At 38.1% G+C, this 24,217-nt stretch overlaps 1 protein-coding gene across 1 annotated transcript in view; it reads left to right on the top strand.

Annotated features, from left to right (window-relative positions):
• Positions 1-23,345, top strand: part of STK3 (serine/threonine kinase 3) — a 99,595-nt gene extending 76,250 nt beyond the window's left edge. Inside the window, exon 8 of the mRNA XM_010084683.1 lies at positions 22,740-23,345. Within this exon, the coding sequence (XP_010082985.1) occupies positions 22,740-22,898 (159 nt within the window). The 3' untranslated portion in view covers positions 22,899-23,345. The remainder of the gene's footprint in view (positions 1-22,739) is intronic.
• Positions 23,346-24,217: the final 872 nt, after the last annotated feature.

The raw sequence follows: 24,217 nt of genomic DNA, 5'->3' as shown, positions 1-24,217 counted from the left end.
ACTCTTTCTGGTCATCTCTGTTCAAAATGTTGGCTGTGTCAATAATGATAGTAATTTGTTGTCATGCTGAAACATTATCAAAATTTATAATAGCCAGCTTCTCTACCCCTTGTGCGTTGGAGTATTCTGGTTTAGAAGTACGCAGTGGTCAGCAATACAGAACATAGACAAATCTTCTGAGTTTACATTTTTGAAAGCCAGCTGTTCAGGAATTAGCCAGTAGGTTGGTAGATCTTTGCTGAGCATGGTCAAATTTTAATTCCTGTCTTTCCCTTTTTTTTTCATTTTTTTACCTCAAATACACTGTACCTTCGCTGTTCTGGCATGTTGAGATGGGAAGCTCTAGGGCTGTAATGATGACCAAAGTCACAAGGAAATCACTAGAAGTCTTTTGAGGAGGATGTGTACTTAAATTATTCCTGTACTGAGGTGAATTTGCCATGTCAAAAGAAACCCCAAAACATAATGTAAAATGATATGTGGTCTAGTTATATTACAGACATTTTAGGCTTTATTGACTTCTATGTAGGCATTACATTACAAATCCCAGAAGCTTTATTAAATATGCTGTACCCAATTTCTTAGCATTACTTCGTCACAAATAAGAGTAAAAAACCTATATCAAATATGTGAAGACTATTAACTAATATATTGAAACATTTTTATAAAAACAAATTGTCACTGAAACTCTTCAACACAACTGAAGAAGGAATTTAAGCACACGCTCAATTTCAAGCAGGTAAGTAACCATGTTACAGCAGTAGGGTAACTATTTAATTCTTGTGTCAAAGCATATCGTCATTGCTGTAGCTTCAGGTTCCCTCTGTTCATCCTTGAGATACTTGTACAAAGTAACTGGTTTCTGAAAAGAGTTGCTTCAGCAGGCTGCTGCTTGTCAAATCTAGATTTAGTATAGTCTAATGCATTAAAAATAATCAGTAGTGTTAACTTGATGTTTACCTATAGAGCTGTTTATAACACTATTGAAATCTAAGAGAGATTTGCATTAATAATGAGGCAAGCCATAAAGAGTGTGTACAGATGTTTGCTAATGCAGTAAGTCTGTTTCTCTAAAGGCATATGATCACATTTGGAAAATCGCTATTGCATGTCTTGGCAGTTCGTTAAAAACTGAAAACTTCAAGTTAACCAGTATTTTGATAGACTGAGTTCAAGGTCACCTTTTGTTTAAATGATGTTTTGTTTTCTGTAATTAGACCAGGCCAGGTGTATTAAGTTTGTAATTAAAAACACAAGGTTTGGCTAATTTAGAGTAAATGAGAATGAAATACAAGGTCATTATTCGTCTCTAGTGAGAGTCCAGATGAACAGCGCACATGGAACTATTTATAAAGCATTTTGCATGGTCAAAAATTGCTTTAGGTTGCTGTCCATGGCTTTTAAATTAAACTACTCACAGATTTTTCCAAAAGTACCTGTAGCATAGAAATATGTTCCCATGCTTAGTGTTGAATTTGAATGGAAATATAATATATGTGATATACAATTTTATGGCATAGATTTAAAAAAGAAAAGAGAAAAGGGAAAAAAAAGAAACAAGGTAGTAAGAGAGCCTGGGAGGCACTCTGCAAAATGTTATTGGGGTGCACTTCCACTGAGAGCCATGGTGCTGAGCAACTTGTTCAAAGCATCAGAAATCATACCTGAAAGGGAGTTGGACTGCTTTTGTGCTAGGGGGTTCAATTTCTTGCTCTGTAAAATGCTTTGTGTAGCAGAGGGGTGGCAAGTTTGCCACCCCTGTACTATCACAGTAGTTAAACCTTAATGGAGGCAGAATTAATCTATCAGTGATCATGTTCATTGCTTCTGCACCTCTGACCCACGTCATCTTCTCCCGAGGGCCCTGTGGTTCCTACAGATATTCCTTGTTTCACCTGAATTCAGTGAATCCAATTTTGGTATTCCAAAGGGACTGAATTTAAAGCATGGGCTTCATTTTCTTAAAAAAAAAAAAAAAAAAATCCAACCCTGGGGTGGCTGGAGGTTGATGTAAACTGGAGGTGTGGCCAGCCCAGGGCAGAGCCCATGGAGGTTGGTTTAACCAGGGAGACTTTCTTGGTCTTCTGTCTTCCAAGGTTAGCATCCTTTTTTTTTTTTTTCTATTTTTCTTTTTTTCTCTCTTTTTTTATTTTTTTTTTTTGCCATGTATATTTTGGGAAAAGTTAAGTCAAAGACAAATACAGGAAAGTATACTGCTTAGATTTAATATGTGCAAGTGAAATCCCTTAGATTTGTCTTCAAAAATTGAAGTAGTCCAAAGCTACAGAGGTACATAAAGTTTTAGCTAGTACTTAGAAAAATGATATGTGATTGGCTTTTGGGGTTTTCGGGGGGGGTTTGTCTGGAGTTTGTTTTACATTGGTTTGGGGTGGGGGGGGGGGGGAGGCTTGGTGGTGGTGATGTTTTGTTGGGTTTGTTTTTTTTGGTGTTTTGTTGGTTTTTGGTTGGTTGGTTTGTGAGGTTTTTTTTGGTTTTTTGTGTGGTTTGTTTTGTTTTTTGTTTGTTTGTTTTTAAGAAAATGAAGTCCATGCTTTAAATTCAGTCCCTTTGGAATACCATAAATTGGATTCACTGAATTCAGGTGAAACAAGGAATATTTATACTTTGTTTTCATAGGCTTTTTTATTTTGAATATTTCTATGCGGTTGAAAGCATAAGAACTAGATTGTTTGAAGTTACACATTTCCTTTAGAACTACAATGTACTTGGAAATGCTTTTCAGTGGGTGGCCTCTATTCTTCACAGTTTATGTCAACATCTTCACTCTGTTTAAAAGTGACTAGGAATTGAAGAGAGGTGCCTCAGAAGGACTGTCAAGAGTAGCCAGCTGTGTGGAGATGCGGTCACCAGAAGCAAGTTGGTGAGCTCTGTGCTTATGCCATGTTTCCTGAGGGAGGCATCTCAGAATGCTCACGCAGAATAACTGGGCAGTTCCTTCTGCCATTTGTATTTCTGTAGAGGTAGGACCAGAATTTCAACAAGCCCAGAAACTGTGACAAGTGGGTCAGCATGAGGGGATAAATCTTCGTCTTCTGTCTGTATCCTGTTGTTTGAGAACTTCGATGTGTTGAATTGTTGGATGAGGAGGAAGGAGTTACCGTGGTGTTGCGGGGCTGGTTTAGTTGTAGTTGTGGGAATGTGATAATATTAGAAATTGCATTCATGTCAGCTTACTGCTTAGTTTTCTAAAGATATCCCTGTGTCTTTTCATGATTTTGCCTTTCCCATGTTTACTGCTACATAACTAATCCTGTTTCCTACTGTCTGTGGTTTTTTTTTCTTAATCTTGTTTTCTACTGTAAATTGAGTTATTTTTGCAGTTTGTCCTGACAACCTTGGATCCACAAAAATATTAGTTTCTTGGAACCTGCTGCCAAACAATTGCACTGTTTTCTTATTGCATGATAGTCCTACTCTTAATTTGGAAAATAAAACAACTGGTCTAAGCTGTGCATTGTAAAGCCATCTCAAAAAGCAAGTGAAGGTGATCAAACGTACCTGAGCTGTGTGGCGCAGTCTGTAGCTGCCGTAATTGATGGTGATCTACTGCGGCTACCAACACGCCTCTGCAGCCCAGAGACTGTATAGCATGGGACAGTGAAGCTGGCATCTGCCCGGTATGTGTCCATCCTGAAGTTGATGGAAGAAAGGTAGTCTGTGTGCATAGACCTGCAGCTGTATGTGCAGGGTCTGAGAGTGTGCAGCTCCTGCAGCAATCCCTGTCTGGGAATATGCAGTCCCCTTTGCAAAAACGGGTGTTGGTACCAGAGCCATGCCTGTTACCAGACCATGATTTATGAAATGCATACTAGAGTTTTTCAGCTAAAAATTAAAATGAGTGCCTGATGTATGAAACTACTGACTCAGGAGCCTCATGATCCTCCCAGCGGCTTTTGCAGGACTGACTACATTAAAAACTTTAAAAAACCGAAAAAAAAAACAAAGAAAAAAACCCAACAATCATGATCCTCCCAGCGGCTTTTGCAGGACTGACTACATAAAAAACTTAAAAAAACCGAAAACAAAACCAAAGAAAAAAACCCCACAGAAACAACTAGTTATCAATTTGGTATGCAGTGTCCCTGAGAATATATAAACACATAGCATAAATCATATTTTAAGTAAGATCTGGTTTGCCTCTGATTATCAGCAATACAAGTTTCTTCAACTCCCAGCGGCTTTTGCAGGACTGACTACATAAAAAACTTAAAAAAACCGAAAACAAAACCAAAGAAAAAAACCCCACAGAAACAACTAGTTATCAATTTGGTATGCAGTGTCCCTGAGAATATATAAACACATAGCATAAATCATATTTTAAGTAAGATCTGGTTTGCCTCTGATTATCAGCAATACAAGTTTCTTCAACTGAACAGAGGTGTAAGGTTAAAATAAGACACATTCCATTCCTGAAGTTAAATGAAAGCATGTTTGTGCTTGGTATGATAGGAAATAGCTTGAAGAATATTTTATTGTTTGGACTTTTTATGCAGGTGGTTATCAATTGAGTGTCAGGTATTTAAGTGAAAGCTGTCTGGCTTATCCGTATGGGGTTTTTTTATTATTAGTTTTATTTTTTTAGCCAATTGTGCCAGCAAACTTCATGCTTTGTTTCACCTTGTACTCATCTAAATACATGGTACTTAGTGCCAGGCAGTCCGTGATCACAACTAACCTTTTGTGAAATTTAACTGGAATCGCTGTGTTTGATGCATTCATGAATGTGGAATATATGTTTTTATGCATGACTAATGTCTTACATACTTGATACATGGTTTAAGGGAGTTTTTCTGCTTGCTGTTGTGGTTGCTGTTGAATCTTTACTGTATTCATACATTAAAAAAAAAAAGCATATGTTTCTCTATTGGGAAAAAACTACAGAGTAAAAAAAGCTGGTTTTCATTATTTCTGTGAATAGCAGCCATGTCTGCTTGTGAAGCGGGCAAGAGATTGAATTTTCCTGTAGATACAGCAGGACTTTCTATCAATTTAGAGAGATCTACAGGAGACACCTCAGGAGGTTGGTGAATGTCTTGAGATTGTTTTTTGTAAATGTCAGGCTCATGCTGACACTGGTGCTTTCGGAAGTTCATTTCTAGATGGGCAATTGTAGAAATCATTGTTGGAGAGTTTCCTGTCTCTGTTCCTTGCCAACACTTCCTTTCTGTTTTTTCCGTCTTGAGTGGATATACTACGTGACTTAATGTTTTGAGTATAAAGGGCTTCTAGTTTTTGTCCTTGGGAGGCTTATGTTAAGAGGTGATATTATATTTTTCCCGTGTACATATTGGAAGGTTGAACTGAACCATGTTCTGGCAGAGCTTTGTTGCTGACAGCAGCTCTCTGACTTGTTCTGATTTTGACATTTTCAAAGCAGTCACCTGAAATTAATTGAATCCTTTAAATTAGCATGTACGTCATGATGGTGTGTTACAGGGAATCTAAATACAATTTGACTGCACTTCAAACTTTGTTGCATGAAAAGCCACCTGCCTTATGGGATAGGTGCTGTGGTAGCTCATCCCGTGGCCCTGGACCGTGCAGTGCCCTGGATGGCAGCGAGTGAAAGCCTCCCTTTCCCCACTGCCTTTGGTTTGCCGGTTCAGGCTGGGAATAATTTTAACCAGCCATTTTAGTAACACCTTTTGCCCTCAGTGTTGTGTGTGGCACAGCATGAAGTAAAACTGAATGAGGTGTTGTAGTCCTTATCAGTAAGAAGTGTCATTGCTTCAGGAGTGAGATACATTTCTCCTGCAGTGTTGTAGAATCTCGGTATTTGGAGAGTTTTAGTAGGCTATTCAGTAGCTTATTTTGCAATACTTGCAGAATTTTTTGCCCTGGTTTTTTATATTCAGTAGGTCCACAGATGCCTTTTAATTCATAGGACAGAGAATTTCCTAATAAACACTCACTCTCTGGTGAAATAGTTCCTAATGACATTGTGATTGTGATTGAAACTTTTCTTTTAATTAGTTGTGTTGTTTTTAATGATAATCAAAGTCTATGGTAAAAAGTGAAATACCAGTTTCCTCACTGAAATTTTTTTAAGTAAAAATTTTTGTTGAAATTTTAAGATTGTCTTTGCATTTTCATCAGTTGTGGACTCTGCTGTTCATATACTGCTTCTAAATTTGTCGTGTTCTTGTAAAGTGATGCTTTTGCACAACGGTGAGAAGATGTGATGCCGAGTCACTGAAGGCTTTTCTGAGAGAGAAGCTTTTGGATGCTTCTAAATTCAACCAGGGTCTGCCTGAGCAGTTGACTGAACCCAGGTCAGGACCTCAGCAGTAACACTGAAGCAACATAAAGGGTGGACTGTCAGTGACACCTTCAACTTTTTCTCCAAAGAGCGTATGTCTTCCTCTTCAAGGGTGTGAAGGCTGTTTTGAAATACATTTGATGAATTACACTGTATTTTAAAATTCATTGTTGTATAACTGCAGCGTTTCGGTAGATCCCCACCTACATCCACAGTTGGGTCATAATTCATATTCTTTTTGCAGTGTGAGAAGATCAAATTTATATAGAGAATGAAAGAATCTGTGGTGCTAGATTCTTGTTCTATTGCTTTTATTCCCTTTTCATTCTTCTCATATTTTTAGTTTGTTATGAAGAGCTATAAAGACTTAAATTATTGCAATAGTTTATTTAGTGAGATGATGTACAAAAAAGTTTTCAAAAGCATGTATTTTGTAGCCCACTGATAATGTCTGATGATCGTACCACAGCATTTACTGTGTGTATTTTGCATTTGAAAGAAAACTTTATGAAGAAAAAACTTCGCAATTTATTTTTCTAAGGCTACTATTCCCAAACCCACAAGAAATAAATGGTACAAAAGCTTTGCTTGCTGAAATTAAATTTTCACTTGTAGCTTGTTGGATCTTGAGATTCCCCTGCCATTTTTGGTATAGGTAGGGCAGTTTTGTTATTCCACTGTCGAATATAACATGAATCCTAAAATGTCCTGAGGACACACTGTCTCTGTCTTTCTTCTAGGTAGGGCAGTTTTGTTATTCCACTGTCAAATATATGAATCCTAAAATGTCCTGAGGATACACTGTCTCTGTCTTTCTTTTAAAGTGCTCTGAATGCCAGGAGAAAAGCCTCTGTTTTGGTTTGCCCTTAGCCCTGCAGAATCCCCCACTGTTGTATTTAAATTACGTGTTTACAGTGCTGCTTGCAGACTGACTACTAATCCTGTTGCCAGAGCTTTGGGGGCAGTATTTTATACTATTAATTTTTTGGTACTTTTAGTGTATAGAAATCAATTTTCTGCACTTTCTCATAAAAGCACGTCCATCTTTCATAGGTCTTTGATTCCACCACAGCCTATCCTTAGCCAACATGGGATACTCACGTTTTACTGTGTTTTCTGTTAACATTGACTCGTAATGGTATTTTTAATTACCCCGTACAAAGAAGGTTTTTGTGCAATCTAACTGTATGATTTTGGTCCGTTTCCTGAGGAAATGAGACTTAGGCGATTGTGCTGTTTGTCTTGATAACTCTTGAGTCATTTTGTCAAAATTTGGCAAAGCTGGAGGTTTCAGAGGAAGGTGATTTGCTACAAGTTTCAGTACTACTACTCCTATTGCTAATTTGCCCCTGAGAAGAGGGATCCAGAGCAGTACCTGTGCTGAGGTGTGGGTTGTGGGCTGAGGTCAGTAGTTAGCTGTTGCCTTTGGCATGCTGGTGGGTTGACCTTGGCTCCTGTAGCTTTGAACCAGGGATAGATGGGTGGTATCTTACTCCAGGCTTACTCAAGAGGTTGGGGTTATGGAAAGAAGACATGGCAGAAGGAGATGTCTGCTCGTTTCTCTTACTCTCCTTGTATTGATCATAGCAGTCGGGTAGCCAGAGCTGAATCAATTCGGCATGCTCAAAAAATATCCGACACCCAGTTGTCGTCCGCTCCTCTCTGTCTGAGCTCACCCTGCAGCTGCAGAAGTGGTAGATCTTGTGCAAGGAAGCGGTCAGGAGCCTGAGGGTTTCACAGAGCGGGGCTGACCCTTTTGGGTACCTCCTGTCATTAGATCACATTAAGTGTAGAATGAAGCAACTTCCTTCATCTCTCTCCTTTTTTAGACTGCTCCCAGGTTCTGCTGCTGTTTCATTAGCTACAAATCAGGGCTGTTCTTTCTGGTCTTTGGTTTAGTTGCATCTCACCTGAAGTAACTTTTTAATGCAAGAATTCCCTTCTTGATATAATGGTTTCCATGTGTCTGCTGAATCAAATCTAGATTTACCATCTTTAGTTTGAGCTCCATTTTAATCCCATCTGCTTTTTTGTCCTTTGAAACAAGAGATATGTGAAAAGAAGGTGTTTTTTCTTGGTTATGCTCTCAATACAAGTCAGTGGAGAACATCCAAAAAAGGAATTTTACTAGAGAGAGGTTTGATTTTTGGCTTTGTTAATTCTTTAAACAAAGAGCTGTAAATGTATTATTTCTTCTACTGTACACGAAACTTGGATTTTTGACTGGTCTGTGTGTTGGTTCTAGCTCTGATATAGAGATATCTGTATGGCACTTATTTTTATTTTAGGAGAAATAAATGCATTAAAGGTGTTTTGCTCATAGGTAGGAATGTCATGTTATCCAGCCTGTATGACTTCTATGTCAAACAAAACTCAGGCTCCAGGATGTTTTCTCTGAAAGGTCATTGGGAAAGGTGAGGAGCAGAGATGAATTGATATCATTTCGTGTTTACATTTATTATACAGTGCAGTAGTGGGTTGACCTACAGGAAAATAGATCCCTACATTTTAATTCCTTTGTAACTTCCTAAGTAAATTGTTAGTTCCTGCTGCTGGAGGGGAATTTTAGAAAATCATGTAGAACTGGCAGCAATTTAGCTGTTACTGTATTCCGGTTTTGAGGGCTTTTTGACTATTTATATCGTGCAACACTGCAGCAGTATTATTATAAGCAAGAGATTTTTAAAAAAAAGTTTCTGTCATAATCTCAGAATTTTTATCTAATGTGTTTGAGTTTTCTTAGAGGTTTCAAGTAATCTGCATGTAATTTCTGTTGGAAAATGTTGGCAGTATGCCATGTAACTACCTCTTTGATTTCCCCACCTTAACTGCCCTTTTCTGTATCTCTACCTTTTTATAATTTTATCCATGAAGTTCTTTGTGCCTAAAATTTTCCTTAGGGCTAGTGCTGACACAACGTGTTCTATTCTTATCTGTTTCTATGGTGTTTCATCCTTTATTGCTTGGTATTTTCTTATACAATTTTTGGTGGTTGTTATGGCAACAATAAATAGCAAGGTTGTCAATCTTCAAGCAATATTGCTTTCAAAATTTTTTCATTATATTAAATTGCTGAGCAAGAGGTGAAATATTTTCAGCGTGGTTAAGCTAATTAATACGATTAAGTTAAATTATCTTGTAGTTTTGCAATATTGCTGTTGCTAGGCAAGGTGTTACGCACTGTGTGCTACTTGGGAGAGTATAACAGAATACATTTGTGGAAGTAGGAGAAATTGTTAAATTACTGAAACTACTCCTTTGCTATTGTTATTCTAATGGTCAGGATCTGGTAAACATGACTGGATTCCTAGCAGCTTCATCATCAACCAGGTTAGTAGGCATTTAGTTCATAGTTACTAGGGTTCCCTCTGACCATCAGATGATGTAAGTACAAGCTCCCAGAATGGAAGATGTTTGGACATATTAATATTAAAAACAACAGAATAAGGTATTGGAGATATAACAGAATCAAAACCAACAGAATGAGCTATTGAATGAGATATAACAGAGGAGATGCTGAAGGAGGAAAGACGAATGTGGTTTGAGACTGAAAAGGGTGAGGACTGCAAGAAGCCAATACCTCTGTGAATGTTTAGAGTCTGGATCACTAATGAAAATGGAAGCAATCAAAATTACTTACTTTAAAAAAAATGAATTGATGGAACAAGTCCACAAGTTTTTTTTGTATGCAACATGATTGTGTTACTACTTAAATAAAACTCTTCATATATTTGGGATTTTAAAATCTTTTTGAAGTCATTACTTGCAATCATTGTGCCTCTTAGTAGAGCCTTTGGTGGATTTGGCATTCACTATATCAGACTAATTTGCTAAAAGAAATTTTTTTGTTGTTCTCTTTAATGTGCTTGATTTTACAACATTGTTGAAGTCTTGTAATATTTGTGATTTCAACTGTGCGGACATACATGTGTGTGTGAGATTAAGTAGGAATATTATAATGAAAACCTTACCTTTTCAGTACTGTCAAAAATCCCAACAAAAGATTGCCTTCCGTTTGTCCATAGCATTCTTAAATTGTTAGTGTAACTCTTTGTGAGAGCGTGCTGGGACATCTAGTCTTTGATTACACTCTGATTTCAGACCGTAACAACGCAAGATCTCCCTCCAGCTGTGTCAGCAGCAGTGCAAGTCTCAGAGACAGTAAGCAGAAAAGAGGAATACTTTTTCCCCTATCCAAATCTGAGCTTTCAGTTTGTCTCTTCTGGGAGAAAAGAACGAGCTGGTCGGTCCACTGTTCAGTACGTGTGGTACTTCAACAAGGCAGTTTGTATTCAAAACCGTAACAGCTTTTCTGAAGGTGGTGGCATAAAGCCAAAATCCACTTCTCTGTCAACAGTAGAATCTATCTGGGAAATCATTTGAGTTTCCAAAAGAAAATACATCTCTGGTTTGGTTGGACAGGGGAGAGGAGACCAGCGCTGGGGACACTTGCAGTTCCTACATTTCTGTGGTTCTTAGGATTAGTTGCTCTATGTTAATACCGGTTTTTAAACTGCTTGATATAGGGTGCTGTTTTCTACTTGTGACAGGATGTAAACATTATAAAGATATTAACAAATTATTTTTCCTGTGTCCCTCTGCTATGCAGATGAATTTCATTAGCATTAGTTCAAGAATGTATGCTATATTGTTATGAGTGTAGTTTTTCTTCAGCAGTAAGTCCTGCGTGTCCCCATCCAGACATGTACGGTAACTGGATCAAGAAGTAATCCACGTGTGTTGTTAAATTGGTATTTAATATGGAAAGTCCAGGGCAGATGTGCAATCTTTTTCACACTAGGCCTGTGCTTCCCTGCATTTGTCTGTACTTATGCATATTCATCAGGTCTGTTGGTGAGGAGGGAGTTGTTCACGCCCTCTTTATTCTTACCAGCTCTGAACAATGGCACTTGATATGTGACCAGTCCCATTAATCTGTACTTTATCTCTCTTCAGTGTTATGGCTTTGAATGCAGGGCACCATTCAAACTGAGGAATAGATGGTCTGTAAGCAGAAACCCCAGTGGTGTATTTTAAATAAATTCCAAGAGCATTTAATAGCCTCTATGTTTATATTTTTGTCTTTAGAAGAGCACTACTCTAAAGATGGTCTTAACAAATGAACTGCTTTTACAAGGCAGTGTAAATGGAAAAAAAATTTCTTTGGCTTCTAATTATTTCTGAAAGCGCAATTGTGGAGCACACGAATCTATTTAAAGATGAGCCTGTGAGCTGTATAGCATTGACTGCATGGAGCACAGATTTTGTTGGAGTACTGACACCTTGCATTTGAGGAATGCATTTGTCTGTCTCACATTTTCCTTATCCTTTTCATATAGTCTAGGAATGTGCTGGATGGATTGTTTGGCATGAGTTGGAGCTTGGTGGGAGCTCTTGTTATTTCCTGCCCTGGTAGTTAGGGTTGGAAATAATATAGATGGGGCCCTTGGTTCTACTTCAGTTTCCAAATCATGAGTACTAAATCAATTTTAAAACCTAGGTTAAATTCCCAACAGGGTTTTTCTGGAGAAGGATTTAGATTTGAAGTTACAGACACTTGAATGTTTCAGAGGTTTAAATGCACTATGTGTAGCATTTTTGTTGTTGATGTGCTAGGCAATGAATAAGATTTTACAATTATTTTCCTTTCTTTATGTATTTTCAGTCTAGAAAACTGAAACATAATTGAAACCTACAGAGATTAATTGGAAAACTAGCAGAGAAGCCAGAAAGATTCTACTGAGACTTGGGTCATGTCGTAAGGGTTTGCAGAGCTCGTAGTGTTCTCTAGTTGTGGGCTATACAACTGACATAATTTACTCCAGAGTTGGAGAAGTGGAATAGTGAGCACTAGAAATTGGGACTGGGATTTGTGAATGGTGTTGGTACAAAAGCTTGCACGGTACCTGTTTGCATTGAGCAATAATCACAACTATATTATAACCTGAAAAACCCAATTAAACAAACTAGTATTGTTCTGTACTCTGCAACAAAACAAATAGATCAAATGCTATAAACCTTCCTAGGAGATAATGCTGTGAAGGTAGGAAAGAACTATGCTAATTTTTGGCTTGATCGCGTTAATGTTTGAGTCATACACAAAATATTTGATAATAAAATATTTCTTTGGCAAATGATTTTGGCAGTTCTGGACTCAGTAAGTGAATATGCCATTGAATCATTGAATCTTATTCAATGAATAAATGGACTTTCTGAACTAATACAGAGTGAGCATCACGCTTTTCATGGGCTGCATTGTGTTTTAGAGACTAGAATTAGGTTATGGTTGAGTGTACTGTTCAGTGTTGAGATAGCCGGGATTTCTTGTTTGTTAAAATAAGAGTGGTCTGCTTTTTTAATTTTGTATTGCTTTTAGTTGTATGTTGGTACATGGGCTTCTTGATTAATGTGTTTTCACATGAATGATTGTCATGAATTATCTTATTCAGTATTTTCCTACTTTCAGCATGTTTCTTAATACGTTACTTGTAGTGAGAGTAGCCTACTACATGTCCGTAAGGGAAAAGACACCATATATTATTTAAAAGCTGCTAGCTAAGTGGTGCTATTTGGTAGATTTTCCACTTCTGTATTTGTTCACTTATTTTAGATCTAATTTAGTCTGGATTAGAAACTAGACAGTAGCTGTCTACTAGTTTTAGGCCATCGTAAGGTGGATTTCGTCAGGCCGATTAAAGGTTATTTGATAGTCAGTGATTGTTTAAGATGTGTTTCACAAATGTGGAGCTGGTGACTTTTGTCGAAAGAAAAACTAAATCCACTGTAATGAACCTGCTGAAACTTCACAGTATCTGTCTGATTGGTATGACTTGTAGATAAAACTTCCAATAGAAGGCAGCATTAGGAACAGTTAATAAACTATTCTTTAAGCTGTAAAGACATTTTAAAAAATTTTAAAAATTCTTGAGCATGATAAGAAAGTTTCCTAAATTATTTTGATCAGTTTTCATAACATGAAAGCTGTCATAAGCCAGTGAAATCTCCAGCCCCCGTGGCTAGCAAGCTGCTGAATGCGGTGCAGGAGTGGAGCAGTACCCTTCTGCTGGCCGCGGTCTCTGCGGGCGGTTTCACTACGGTTGGGAGCCCAGATCTTTTAGCAAGCGGAGTTCTTTCAGTGCTCAGGAAAACTGTGCTCGGCAGGTAGTTGAGCAGCTCTGTGGGGGTGAAAAAGATTTCCAAACAATGATTGAGGAAGGAATAAAGAAAATTTGAGAGCCTGTGCACTGAGACTTATTCTTTAAAAGCCAACTGTGCTTCTGTTAAATCCTTCGAGTTGTACAGAAAATGAAACTTGCTGCTGTCTAGCAAAGGTGCCGGTAGCCTCGGGCTGGGGGTTGCTTCTCCCCTCCCAGATTGCTGTATGTCTCTGCGCAGCGTCCACGTGCGGTGTGTTGGTGCTTAAGCTCGGGCAGGCTTGGCTGTCGTCCTCTCCCAAGGCAGTAGCCCGCATGCCTTTCCTGAGGCAGGGACCTCTTCTCCCTGTCCTGACTAACAGCTCAGTTCCCATCTCTCTCTGCTTAGCCCTGGTTTGTTCACTTGCTGCACTGAGTCTCCTCTTTCTGATGTTTTGCAGGCCTCTCTCAACTGATGTTTCATTTTTGCCGGCTTTGCTGTATTTTCTTCCTTCCCCCAGGGACTAAGAAAACTGACATTTGATGCCTATAGATTTCCCTGAGTTTCTGGACTGTAGAATTTCTCCTGTCCGCCTTGTACCGAAAGTGGCTGAAGCCCATCCTCTCTTGTATGTGATGACCAGGATGCTTTCTCTGTGAAGTAAAACCCAGCAAACGATGTCTATCATTTTTCCATTTATTAGAGATGATATGTTATTTTCCTAAATCCTTTCGAAATTGACTGTTGTAAACTGAAATGAATTTTCTTCCTTATAAAATATATAACTAAGTCAAGGTTGCCCAGCAAATAAAATCAAAATTTGCATGTGCATTTTGGGTTGGGGGGGAAGGCTGTCCTCCAACAGACTTTTCCTATTAGGAAAGTTTAGGTTTGCAGTATCCATTTTTGTTTTCGTTTTGAATATCAACATTCTGTACTTCTAAAACTCGAGATTCATTTGTGTTGTCCCTCACTAGGACACGGAGGTTTGAGGTTTAAGGTTTAAAATTCTTCTAGCCTCTTCCATTGCTCTCCAGGTTGAATGTTTTCCTGTGTCTGGTTTTAACGTCAAGGTAATCTCTGTGCATTAGTGTATCTTGTTCTGTCATAGCCCTTTTTTCAATGAGTGTCCAGTTTTGTTTCTCTCAAAAGAAATCTTAAATGGAACTGTTGAAGAAAAATAGCTTTAAATTATGTCATTATGTATTGCATTAATTTATAGGTTTTAATGCAATTTTCTTTTTAACCTCAGGACTTCTATTTCATGTTACTTCTATCTTTAACTTTACTTCTCAATATGGATTTGCATTTACAATATATTTTAGCAAAACTGGGAATATCTTTCATTTTTTTTTTTTATTTTAATCCTAAGAATGTTTGGAAGTCTTAACTGAATGGTTTAATTTTTAAAAATAGTTCTGATCCCAAAAATCTCAGTACTGTACCTGCTGATCACTGAGCTCATTTTGCAAGACATGGAAATATACTTGCCCTGGAGAGCTACAGATTAATAGAGATAGATAGAATGCTGACCTTCTTATACTACTTAACTAGTACACAAAGAACTCTAGCTAAAGAATTATTTTAGCTTTAAAGCTTTGTGTCTTTGCTGGGTAATAGTTGAAAAAGTGGGGGGTGGGTTGGTTGGTTGGTTTTTTTTCCTCCTGTGCTTTTTTTCTCCAAAAGCAGAAAGAGCTGGGGGGAAATCCTGTATATTTTCGGATCAGGTGTGGTAACTGCTTTGCTATCAGCACTCGGTGGCTATATTTACAATCAAGTTTAAATAGCATAGTGAGCATCCAGATGGAGTATTTTTCCTAAGCTTTAGATTATTTTCTCTGTTGGGAGCTCCAGTAAACATTTATAGTATTTTTCAGTGCTAACTGTGCCATTAAGCTTGAGATGCCTGGTATAGAAAATTACAGTATTTAAAAAACACCAAGGTCTTCTCTGAGGCATTTCAAACCATGATTTTTTTGCCTGTGATACTTTCAAACTAATTTTTTAAATGTCTGTGATGGATGATGCAGGTCTAAAGAAAGGGTGATAGCAAATTAAAGTGTTGTGCTTGGGTAGGCTTAATTATAAGTGTGAAATGTAACAATACACTCTCTGTAAATGACAGAGAAAAGAGAGAATGGTAGGATTTTTTCCCTCCTGTACACTTTTGAAAGTTCTTTATTAAATTTATTATCTGTCAGACACTAAAGATTTGATCTGAGGCGCTTATTAATGGATGTTTACTATCTACCAGGTTTTTGAGATACACTGCTTGCAGTTGAATTCCCCATGTTCAGATTCTTCTATGTTGTTTTATACCTTTTAGTGAAGATTATAAACCTCCCAACTGTTTGAACATCAGCTGCTATAGTAGGTAAAAACAGTGTAAACAATATTTGAAGTGCTTAGGAGGTAAAAAAGCATTAATACACACTGCGTGACTGGTTTTGTCAGGAACTGTGTAAAATTGCAACGTGCAAGAGTTAGCAATATCACTGATTTTACACTGCGTTTCATGATGATCTGTGCTTTTGCTTAGATTTCAATTCCTGTATCAGAATTGCTCGCTCAAGTTATAAGCTCCTAGAATTTTTTTCTCTGAACTTTTTTAGTCTTTTTAATTGCAGAAATGCTTAGGTTCTGGCTGCCTCCTTATGAATCAAATGAAAGGGGAAATAAAAAGACAACCCCCTTCCTCCTAAAAAATTCTTATTTTAGGTATCTAATTTTTAAGGGTAATTTCATGAAGGTGAAGCACCCAGCTCATGATTTTTGAATTTTAGGATTGGCAGTAATTCATGTGCTCAAAGGAAAGCCCTGGGTAGTATGCACCAAAGGTATGCAAATCACAGTATATGCTAATGCTGTAGAAAACTTTTTTTTTCCCTTTGGTGGTTGCTATTGAAATGTAACTTTGAAGCAAAGAAAAACCTTCTAGAGCTGAATAACGTTGGTGGTAGTGACTGAGACTTAGCTTTGTGTTGTTACAATGGTGTACAGTTTTAATCTCTAGCAGAGAGAATTCTACTAGTGAAAACAGGAATTAATCATGGGACATCTATATACAATTTTATCCCTAAAAAGATGTTTTAAAATTACATGAAGTTGTCTGTCTTTCATTCTCTCTTATTTTACCCCCCAAAATATTGAAGATAACTGCAGTCCTGCGGAATGAACTTTAGCTTTTGAAAGTTAAGTTGACAGTCCTTCTCTCATAAATTGTCAAAAATAATGATAATAAAGGCATCCTTTTTATTTGTATAACTTCATGTTCTGTGTTTTGCAGCAAGGAGACTTGCTCTTTAGAGATCCTGAAATAAATGCTCTCCATCCCCTGTCCAGGTTTGTTTTCTTGTGAGCGATGTGTAGTGACAGCAGGGGTGGGGATGGCAGCAAGTCAGAGCTCTGATGTTTGGCTGGTGGGCGTCTGGGGCAGCTCGTTGCCCGACACGGCTTGTACGAGGTCAGTATTGGCACAGGACCCGCAGCAGTTCTCGTCCTGTTGCTCCATGGGAGCAGCTGAACAGACACCAGTGACCGTGGAGTACTTCCTTGCACACAAACCTGAGACAACTGCTACGTAAGTGAGATTCACTGCTTTTGGGTGTGAATTCATAGATCAGAAAAACTCGTCGGAAGGGCCCACCTTGTACCTTTTGTATCCTGACTCAAGTCTAACTTTTTATACTAGAAAAAAAGGAGTTTGAAATCATCAGTGGAGCTCATTCCATAAGAGAAAAGAAAACTCTGCTCAGCAGAGGGAAGGGAACAGCTGGAGAGAAAGAGTTGCTCTTACCTGAGGCCACTAACAACACAAAACAATCCAAGGCATGCGCTGGTTAAATCTTAGAAAGTGCTATAGGCAAGCCACTTTTGCAATTGCCTTAGAAAATGATTGTTGTTAGCCATTCTGTTGATAGTTCATATTGTAGGAATTACTAGCAGATGGGAAAACAGATGACTCAGAATACAGTATTAACAATACATATTTTTTTAATCAAAGGCCTCTAATAAGGCATGTTGCATCTGTAAGTTTCATTTAAGCAGTTGCTAGGAAGAATTTGGTTTTTTTTCAAGTAAACACAACAAACTTGATACAGATTATTTTTTGATTGAATATCTATTTTCTTAACAAATTAAACCCTGAAAATACATTTGCTTGTTTTCGTTGTACCAGCTTAATGGCAGTATTCCATAACTGGAGGTTTGCAATGGTAACTCGTGCATTATGAAATTACTAATGAAATTTAATTCTATCATATTGAAAACATCACAGGCCTAGAGCTTTTATTTACCTCTGTTAGCTGTCAAGGGTGGATTAAGATTATAGTATGCTATATCCACCAAAACTTTGGCTTTTGCCCCTGAAAAGTTTGGATGGCTACAGATACGTGCTGGCCAAGTGCTGCTGATGAGTTCCAAACCCTTTCCCAGACCCTTTCGCCTCAATCTGTGGCCCACAAGCACCAGCGGGTATCTCAGATACATGTCCTTCATCCTGGCTCCTGTGCTGGACACAGTTGGAAGCCAGTAGTCAGTATTTGCGTTGCACCCTTTGACTTCATGACTTCTCAAAGTCCATTTTTGGTTGTATTTAATCTCCCTTCTTCTTGTCTTATTGCTGCTGTAATAAGAACTTGTGGCTGTAGACAGGAACATGTATATATCTTCCCAGTGCCCTTCTTGACCAGGGTTGCAGACAAAATATGTAAGAAATGATGTGGATCCTCCTGCAGGCAGTAGTAGTATTGACTGCAAGTAATTATTCTTTGGTTTGCTGAAAATACTGATCCAAATGAAGCTGGTCCATCTCGGATGCAAGAAGTTAGACTGAAAGACCAAAAAAGTAAAAATTACCGCACTTCCCTTGCTGAAGTTTGGTTCTGGGAGGTGACTGCATCAGTATGTGAGGAAAGAATTCCTTGTGTGTGACTGTTCGAAGACATGCAAAAAAGCAATCGACCTGAAACCAGTATTGACCAGAGGAAGAGTGTTTCCTGCATGGGAAATATTCTTCCGATGAAACGATAAACTGCACTGTATTTGACCAACGAATAAAACTGGATTATTTTTTCTTCAGCTGCAAAACTTAATTACTGCTTCTTAGAACCCCAGATCGATTAGCGATGCTTCCTGCCACCTTCCCAGAAGGGGAATGCATCTGTCTCTGTGGTGCTTGTAGCTCTGACCTGTGCTCTGATCACAGCTGGATCGCTTCATGTCTGGAGCTGCCCCAGCTTTTGAATTGTTACTGTATCCCAGCTTAATGAGGATGGTCACATTAAGAAAAGCTTGCTAATGATTCTTAATCTGTTCTGCTGCTTTTTAGCTTCTGCTTGGAGCCTTTCTGGGAAAAGTGTCTAACCCCATGATGAGTAAGTCGAAAAATGAGCCAGGAGGAGGTAAATGATTGGTGTCCCATTTGCTAAAAGTTCAAGATAAGGTACAGCAGGTTTCCAGACTTACCCATCTCCTAAGTGTGTGTCTGGTTCACCTTTTCCAAAGATTATAACTGATAATTATAGGTCAGTTAAAAGGTTAATTATACTTTCTGTGCTGGTTGTCCCAGCTCAAGCTGGTGCTGCTGAAAGGATCTTCTGCTACTGGGATCTTGGGTTGATGGAGCTCCTTTCTACGGGGGTGCCTTTCTTCTGCCAGGGTTTCCACCTGCATCAGGGAGAGGAGAAGACAGAGGCAAGGGCTCAGCTTGCAGCCCTGGGAGCTCGCCCCACAAGGATGACTGTTGGCTGGTCTCTTCTTAGGGCCAAGTTAATTTCTGTTGCTCCAGCAAAGCAAGTAGAGAATTTCAGGGAGGCTTCTTTGGGTGTGACTGTGTCTTGAGAATCCATCAGCTGTTACATGAAATTGTTCAGTATTATCTGGCTCTGGAGATGGTTTTATTATGTTGGGTTTTTTTCTTTGCTTCTCTTGTACATTGTAACTCTCTTTAGTTATTAAGTTAACAAATATGCCTTTCAGGAGAAAAGTGTTTTTTTTCTGTAAACATCTAATTTTTCTACTGGAAAAATACTATATGTTTGTATAAAACAGAATCACACGCTTCCTGAATATTATATATTATTGTATGTAATAGATTTGTGGCATTGTAAATTGGAATTTGGAGTGTTGCTTTCCCAAACCCACTTGATTACCAGGTGATATGAAGGGTTCCAGTGACGGCAAATGCTTTTACCAGAAACTCCAGTCACCAAAGACCTCTCTGTCTTGGAGGTGGCCCATCGTGACACTGATTGCTGTCTGTTGTGTGATTGTGGGTGTCTGATCTCCAGAGGGACACGATTGATTCTGTTGTTCAGAGTGTCAAAAATTGAACTTTATTTTGTTGTCAGACAAATACTGACAGTCAGCAGTCCTCACTACTGAACTGCTACAGTTTACAGCTTTTAAAAAGCTATCAAAATATAATTTAAAGCATTTTTGAATTCCTGGAGCTTGCACAGCTGAATGCTCTCCTCTCCAGTCCTATTAATGCTGGTAGCCCTGGTAGCTACAGCAACAAACTGTGTGGGGAATTATTGATGGCCGTTTAAATTGCAAACTGGCTGCAAGTGAAAGTAGATGACTGCTGAGCTCTGTCACTTTAAGAATTTGAATAAAAATATTTATCATGCAGGGGAATAAATTACATAGGAATAGTGAAATATCTTGTTGGAGTTACTTCTGTGCATCTCTTTTGATATATTTGCTGTTGGATTCAGTGTTTAGGCTTTTGCAGGCTTCAGGCTTCGTGATGTAGTATCTATAGCACAGACAGAAGTCAAGAAAAAATATTTTTAAATTTACCAGGGAGACATATATGTCCATGAACACACACACACACATGCATCCTAGAGTTGGCTGTGGATTTTAGATGTGCTTCAAGTGGTTTTCTATAGTACTTAGAGCTCTCTGACCATTCCTGCCTCATCTACCATCTGATGTCATATAGAATAGACCTTCATGCTGTTTTCAGTCTCTTAATGTCCCTGTTTTCTGTCATTTACTTCCTTTGAGTGTCCTGAGCATCGGCCGTTCATACAGATGAATGCTGTGGCTCCCTGGGTGATGTGGCTGAGATGATTCTGGATGATTCTTATTCTCTGGATTGAAAATTTCATTTTCTGTATATTTTAATTTCCACCCAGCTGTCTGTGATCTTCAGAGAATATTTAATTCTGTTTGCTGGCTCTGTTTCTTGATCGAAATTTAAATAAAAACTTACCCATCACATTCTTCTCTGACAATTTATAAAAAAATGTTTTTCAGTGCAGAATAATTATGTGATTGCATCAGTTGGAGTCTATTCTGTGCAGTTTAAGCCTGATGTCTGCAGTGGTGCCTGAGAGGGAATAAATGCTGCCCAGGCTGGCCCAGAGCGGGTAGGAGACTTCATCAGTGGCAGTTCTCAAAAAGCCTTCCTTAGTCCATTTGACGGTCCATGGAGCCCCAAATATGTTTCTTTTCTCACACTAGATAAGAAACACAGTTTTATTGCTCTTGTCATCTGTGCCGCCTTGGAATCAGTTAAATAGGGGCATCGGCACTGTCATCTCATTATACTGCAAGTGTTTAAAGAATATCTTCTGAAAAAATGTCTGTAATGTGCCAGTTAAATTCACTAATGGGCTCAAAATGAAAGAGAATGGATTTTTTTTTTTAATCTTTTCTTTCTCTGAAAATGGAAAGGTGTTTTTCTGCAAGAGCCTTGCTGACTGAGGAATTATGATTCCTTTCACCCATTCTTTCTTGCATTTATCAAATGGGAAAAATGTTGTAAATTAGATTATATTCAATTATTTGGGAGGCAAGTCTTTCCCTCCTAAGAAATGAAAGGTGTCTCTTGCCTTGGGAGAGACAGACATTACTGATGAGTTACTGAGACATCTGAGGTCTCTGAAGCTTGTATGGGTCTTAGGCTCTTTGGTCCTGGAATACATTTTGATATCTGGGCTTTAATTCTCATCTTTGTTGGGAATCTTATGGTTAAAATGACATTGTGTGAAAATGTGCATCTTTTTCCGTATGCTCTTCTACGAGTTTCTGATCTGCGCTCCCTCTTTATTATGACTTAAAGTTATTTGTTTACTATGTACAATGTAATCTGTTAGTAGAAGTCACAATGCTGGGATTTGGACTGTATGTAGCAATATGTGTAGCTAACTGCTATGCCTCAGATGCTGATAAAAATAAAGATCAAAAGTAGTTTGTCATTCCTCAGGGAAAATAGATCAGACTGTGTTGATGGAAGACTGCCCTAGATTCATGAACAAAGTATTGACTCATTAGCAGGTTGATTCAGAAAATGTTTTCATTCCCCCCCCCCTAGTTAGGTGGAGTGCTTGTTTGCAATGTCAGAATATTTGCAAACAAAATATAGATTATCCCTTTTCTAGGATGAAATTATTTGTGCTGTTTGAAATTTGTTGATATTTTTCACACTTGGTGAAGAGTAATTGGCACGTAGGCAATTCTGACAAGACAAATGCAGAGAGGCACCAGACTTCATCGGGGAAAAAAATACATAGGCCAACCAAAGGACTGTATTTCAAATGTAGATCCCTCCCTGCAGGAGCAGGTGGGGGAGCACTGCCCGACGTGCCCTAGTACCTGACAAGACTCCAGCCTTTATTTGTAGCAGCCAGCAAGCCAGCAAAGCAGTTTACTTCTTATATGACTCGTCGCTCTTAATGAATTAAATGTAATGAACTGTTTAACATTGTAAGAAAATATTTTTAGAAAGAAAAGAGCTTGGTCAAAGGTAACTCTCTCCCATGAACTCAGGAAATTAGTTCATGTATTATTTAAACTCTCTTGGCAATTGGCTTTGACTAGTTGTGGCAGCAATCTGTTGAGGAGGACAGGTGCCGTGTCATTCTTATCAGAAGGTACCTCTAAATATCTGTCAGACTATAACTTAGAGCACCTGTCTGTTTTTCAGGCTTCTGTAAGAGACTGAAGTTCAGTAAGAAGTATTTGATAAAGCAATGTCATTTATGTGCATGAATACAACTGCGTATACTGTGGTGTGCTTTCTTCCAGCCTCATGAGTTGAACTCCAGCCCTATATTTGTTTGCAACCTGTTTGCAAAGTGACTTTTTTTAAATTAAATGTACTCTGTGTGTTTGTGTTTTCATATGCCCTTAAATTATTTACTGTGGAGTGTACTAAGGCTTTTGGTTATATAAACAGTTATATATGTGCAGACATACACTCAAAGTGTGTAAAAACATTGGGGCTGTGAATTAAAGGATTATGAAAGCTAGTGGTTTTAGTTTTTATTGTAAATAGTTTTTAATTTTTTTGTTTTGGTTGGTTGTGTTACAGTTAAAGAATCTGAGTTTAGAAGAATTACAGATGCGATTAAAGGCTTTGGACCCTATGATGGAAAGAGAAATTGAAGAGCTTCGTCAGAGGTACACTGCGAAGAGGCAACCTATCCTAGATGCGATGGATGCAAAGAAACGGAGGCAACAAAATTTCTGAGTTTCTTTTACTTTCAGAGATAATAGCATGAGTCAGTGTGGACACTGGTAACTTTGTAAGTCAGAAGGAATTCGATGAGAGTTTTCAAAAACCCAATCTTTTGAATATTCCTTCACAAGCAATGACAATTGGAGCAGTGAAAGAACATACATGTGATGTTCTGCAAAGGCAGTGAATCACATTACCACTTGCTTGTATTTTCAAATGTTTAATGTGATAGAAATTTCATCTGTTACTTCCCAATCTTTTTCAGGTGTATAGTGGTAACTTGGTGTTGTACATTAGGAGTTGTGTTTCGGAGCACCTGGAACAGTTTCTTGATTGTACAACACTACAGAGCCTTATGTTGCAATGTGTTTTCCTCCCACTTGGTAGTGTATTTATTATGTAATCTTTGGTTATCCTATTTATTTTATGCCTGTTTTCTTTTTTATTAGGAATTATTAGGATAATAATTTTGGAGAGCAGAGCCGGATTAGATAATATTGGTATTGTAGTATAATGAAAAGAAGCTCACCACTGTTATCTTTTAAAACTCAAATTTCAGCAAGCATCCCAGTTCAGGACAGCACTTGAACATTTATCCAGCCCGTTCATATCTGTAGGATTTCAGCATAAAATAGGTAACAGGCACATGTTTTTCTGCTCTCCTGAATCAGGGACTGTGGCTGTAGTTGAGCAATACAGTTGTTACACTACAGAGCATTCTTTTAGAGAATATTTCTGTCATTTTTACGCACACTGAATGGTCTCTCATTAAACAAGAAAACAAGTGCCTAATCAGTTTTGATTTTTCTGTTATTCTGGAGAAGCAATACTTGCAATCACTCCTTCAGTGTAAATTTCCAATTGCTATTGCAATTCTGACCAGTATAAACCTCTATTTTGCACCGTAGTTTTATAATGAAGTAACAGCTACACTTTCCGGATATGTTTTTAGGATCATTTAATTTTTTTATCACTGTTTTAAAGGGAGAGGGGAGTTATTAGTGGTTTGGGTTTGGTTTGGTTTCACGTTATAGATATGAAGGGATAGTAATTTAAAAGCCAAAGAAAATAAATTGAATACTTATATATAATGAGTACTGAAAAGAAGCAACATTTTGCAGTCCTCTGAGGGTTCTGTCCTGCAATTGCTAAACATTCAAAATTCCTCTAGTCTTCTGTGGTAGGTTTTGGGGAATCAGAAATGCAGGACCAATGCTCTTAATATCTTTTTACAAGTTCTTCTGTCTGGTTTATATTGTGGGATATCTAGTAGGTAGAATTTACAACATGGCAAGAAATATTTCATACTTAGCAGAAAATGTGATCCACTT

Source organism: Pterocles gutturalis, unplaced genomic scaffold (assembly GCF_000699245.1).
Source record: "Pterocles gutturalis isolate BGI_N339 unplaced genomic scaffold, ASM69924v1 scaffold4965, whole genome shotgun sequence".
Taxonomy (NCBI): domain Eukaryota; kingdom Metazoa; phylum Chordata; class Aves; order Pterocliformes; family Pteroclidae; genus Pterocles; species Pterocles gutturalis.
This window is presented reverse-complemented; position numbering and strand designations above follow the sequence as displayed.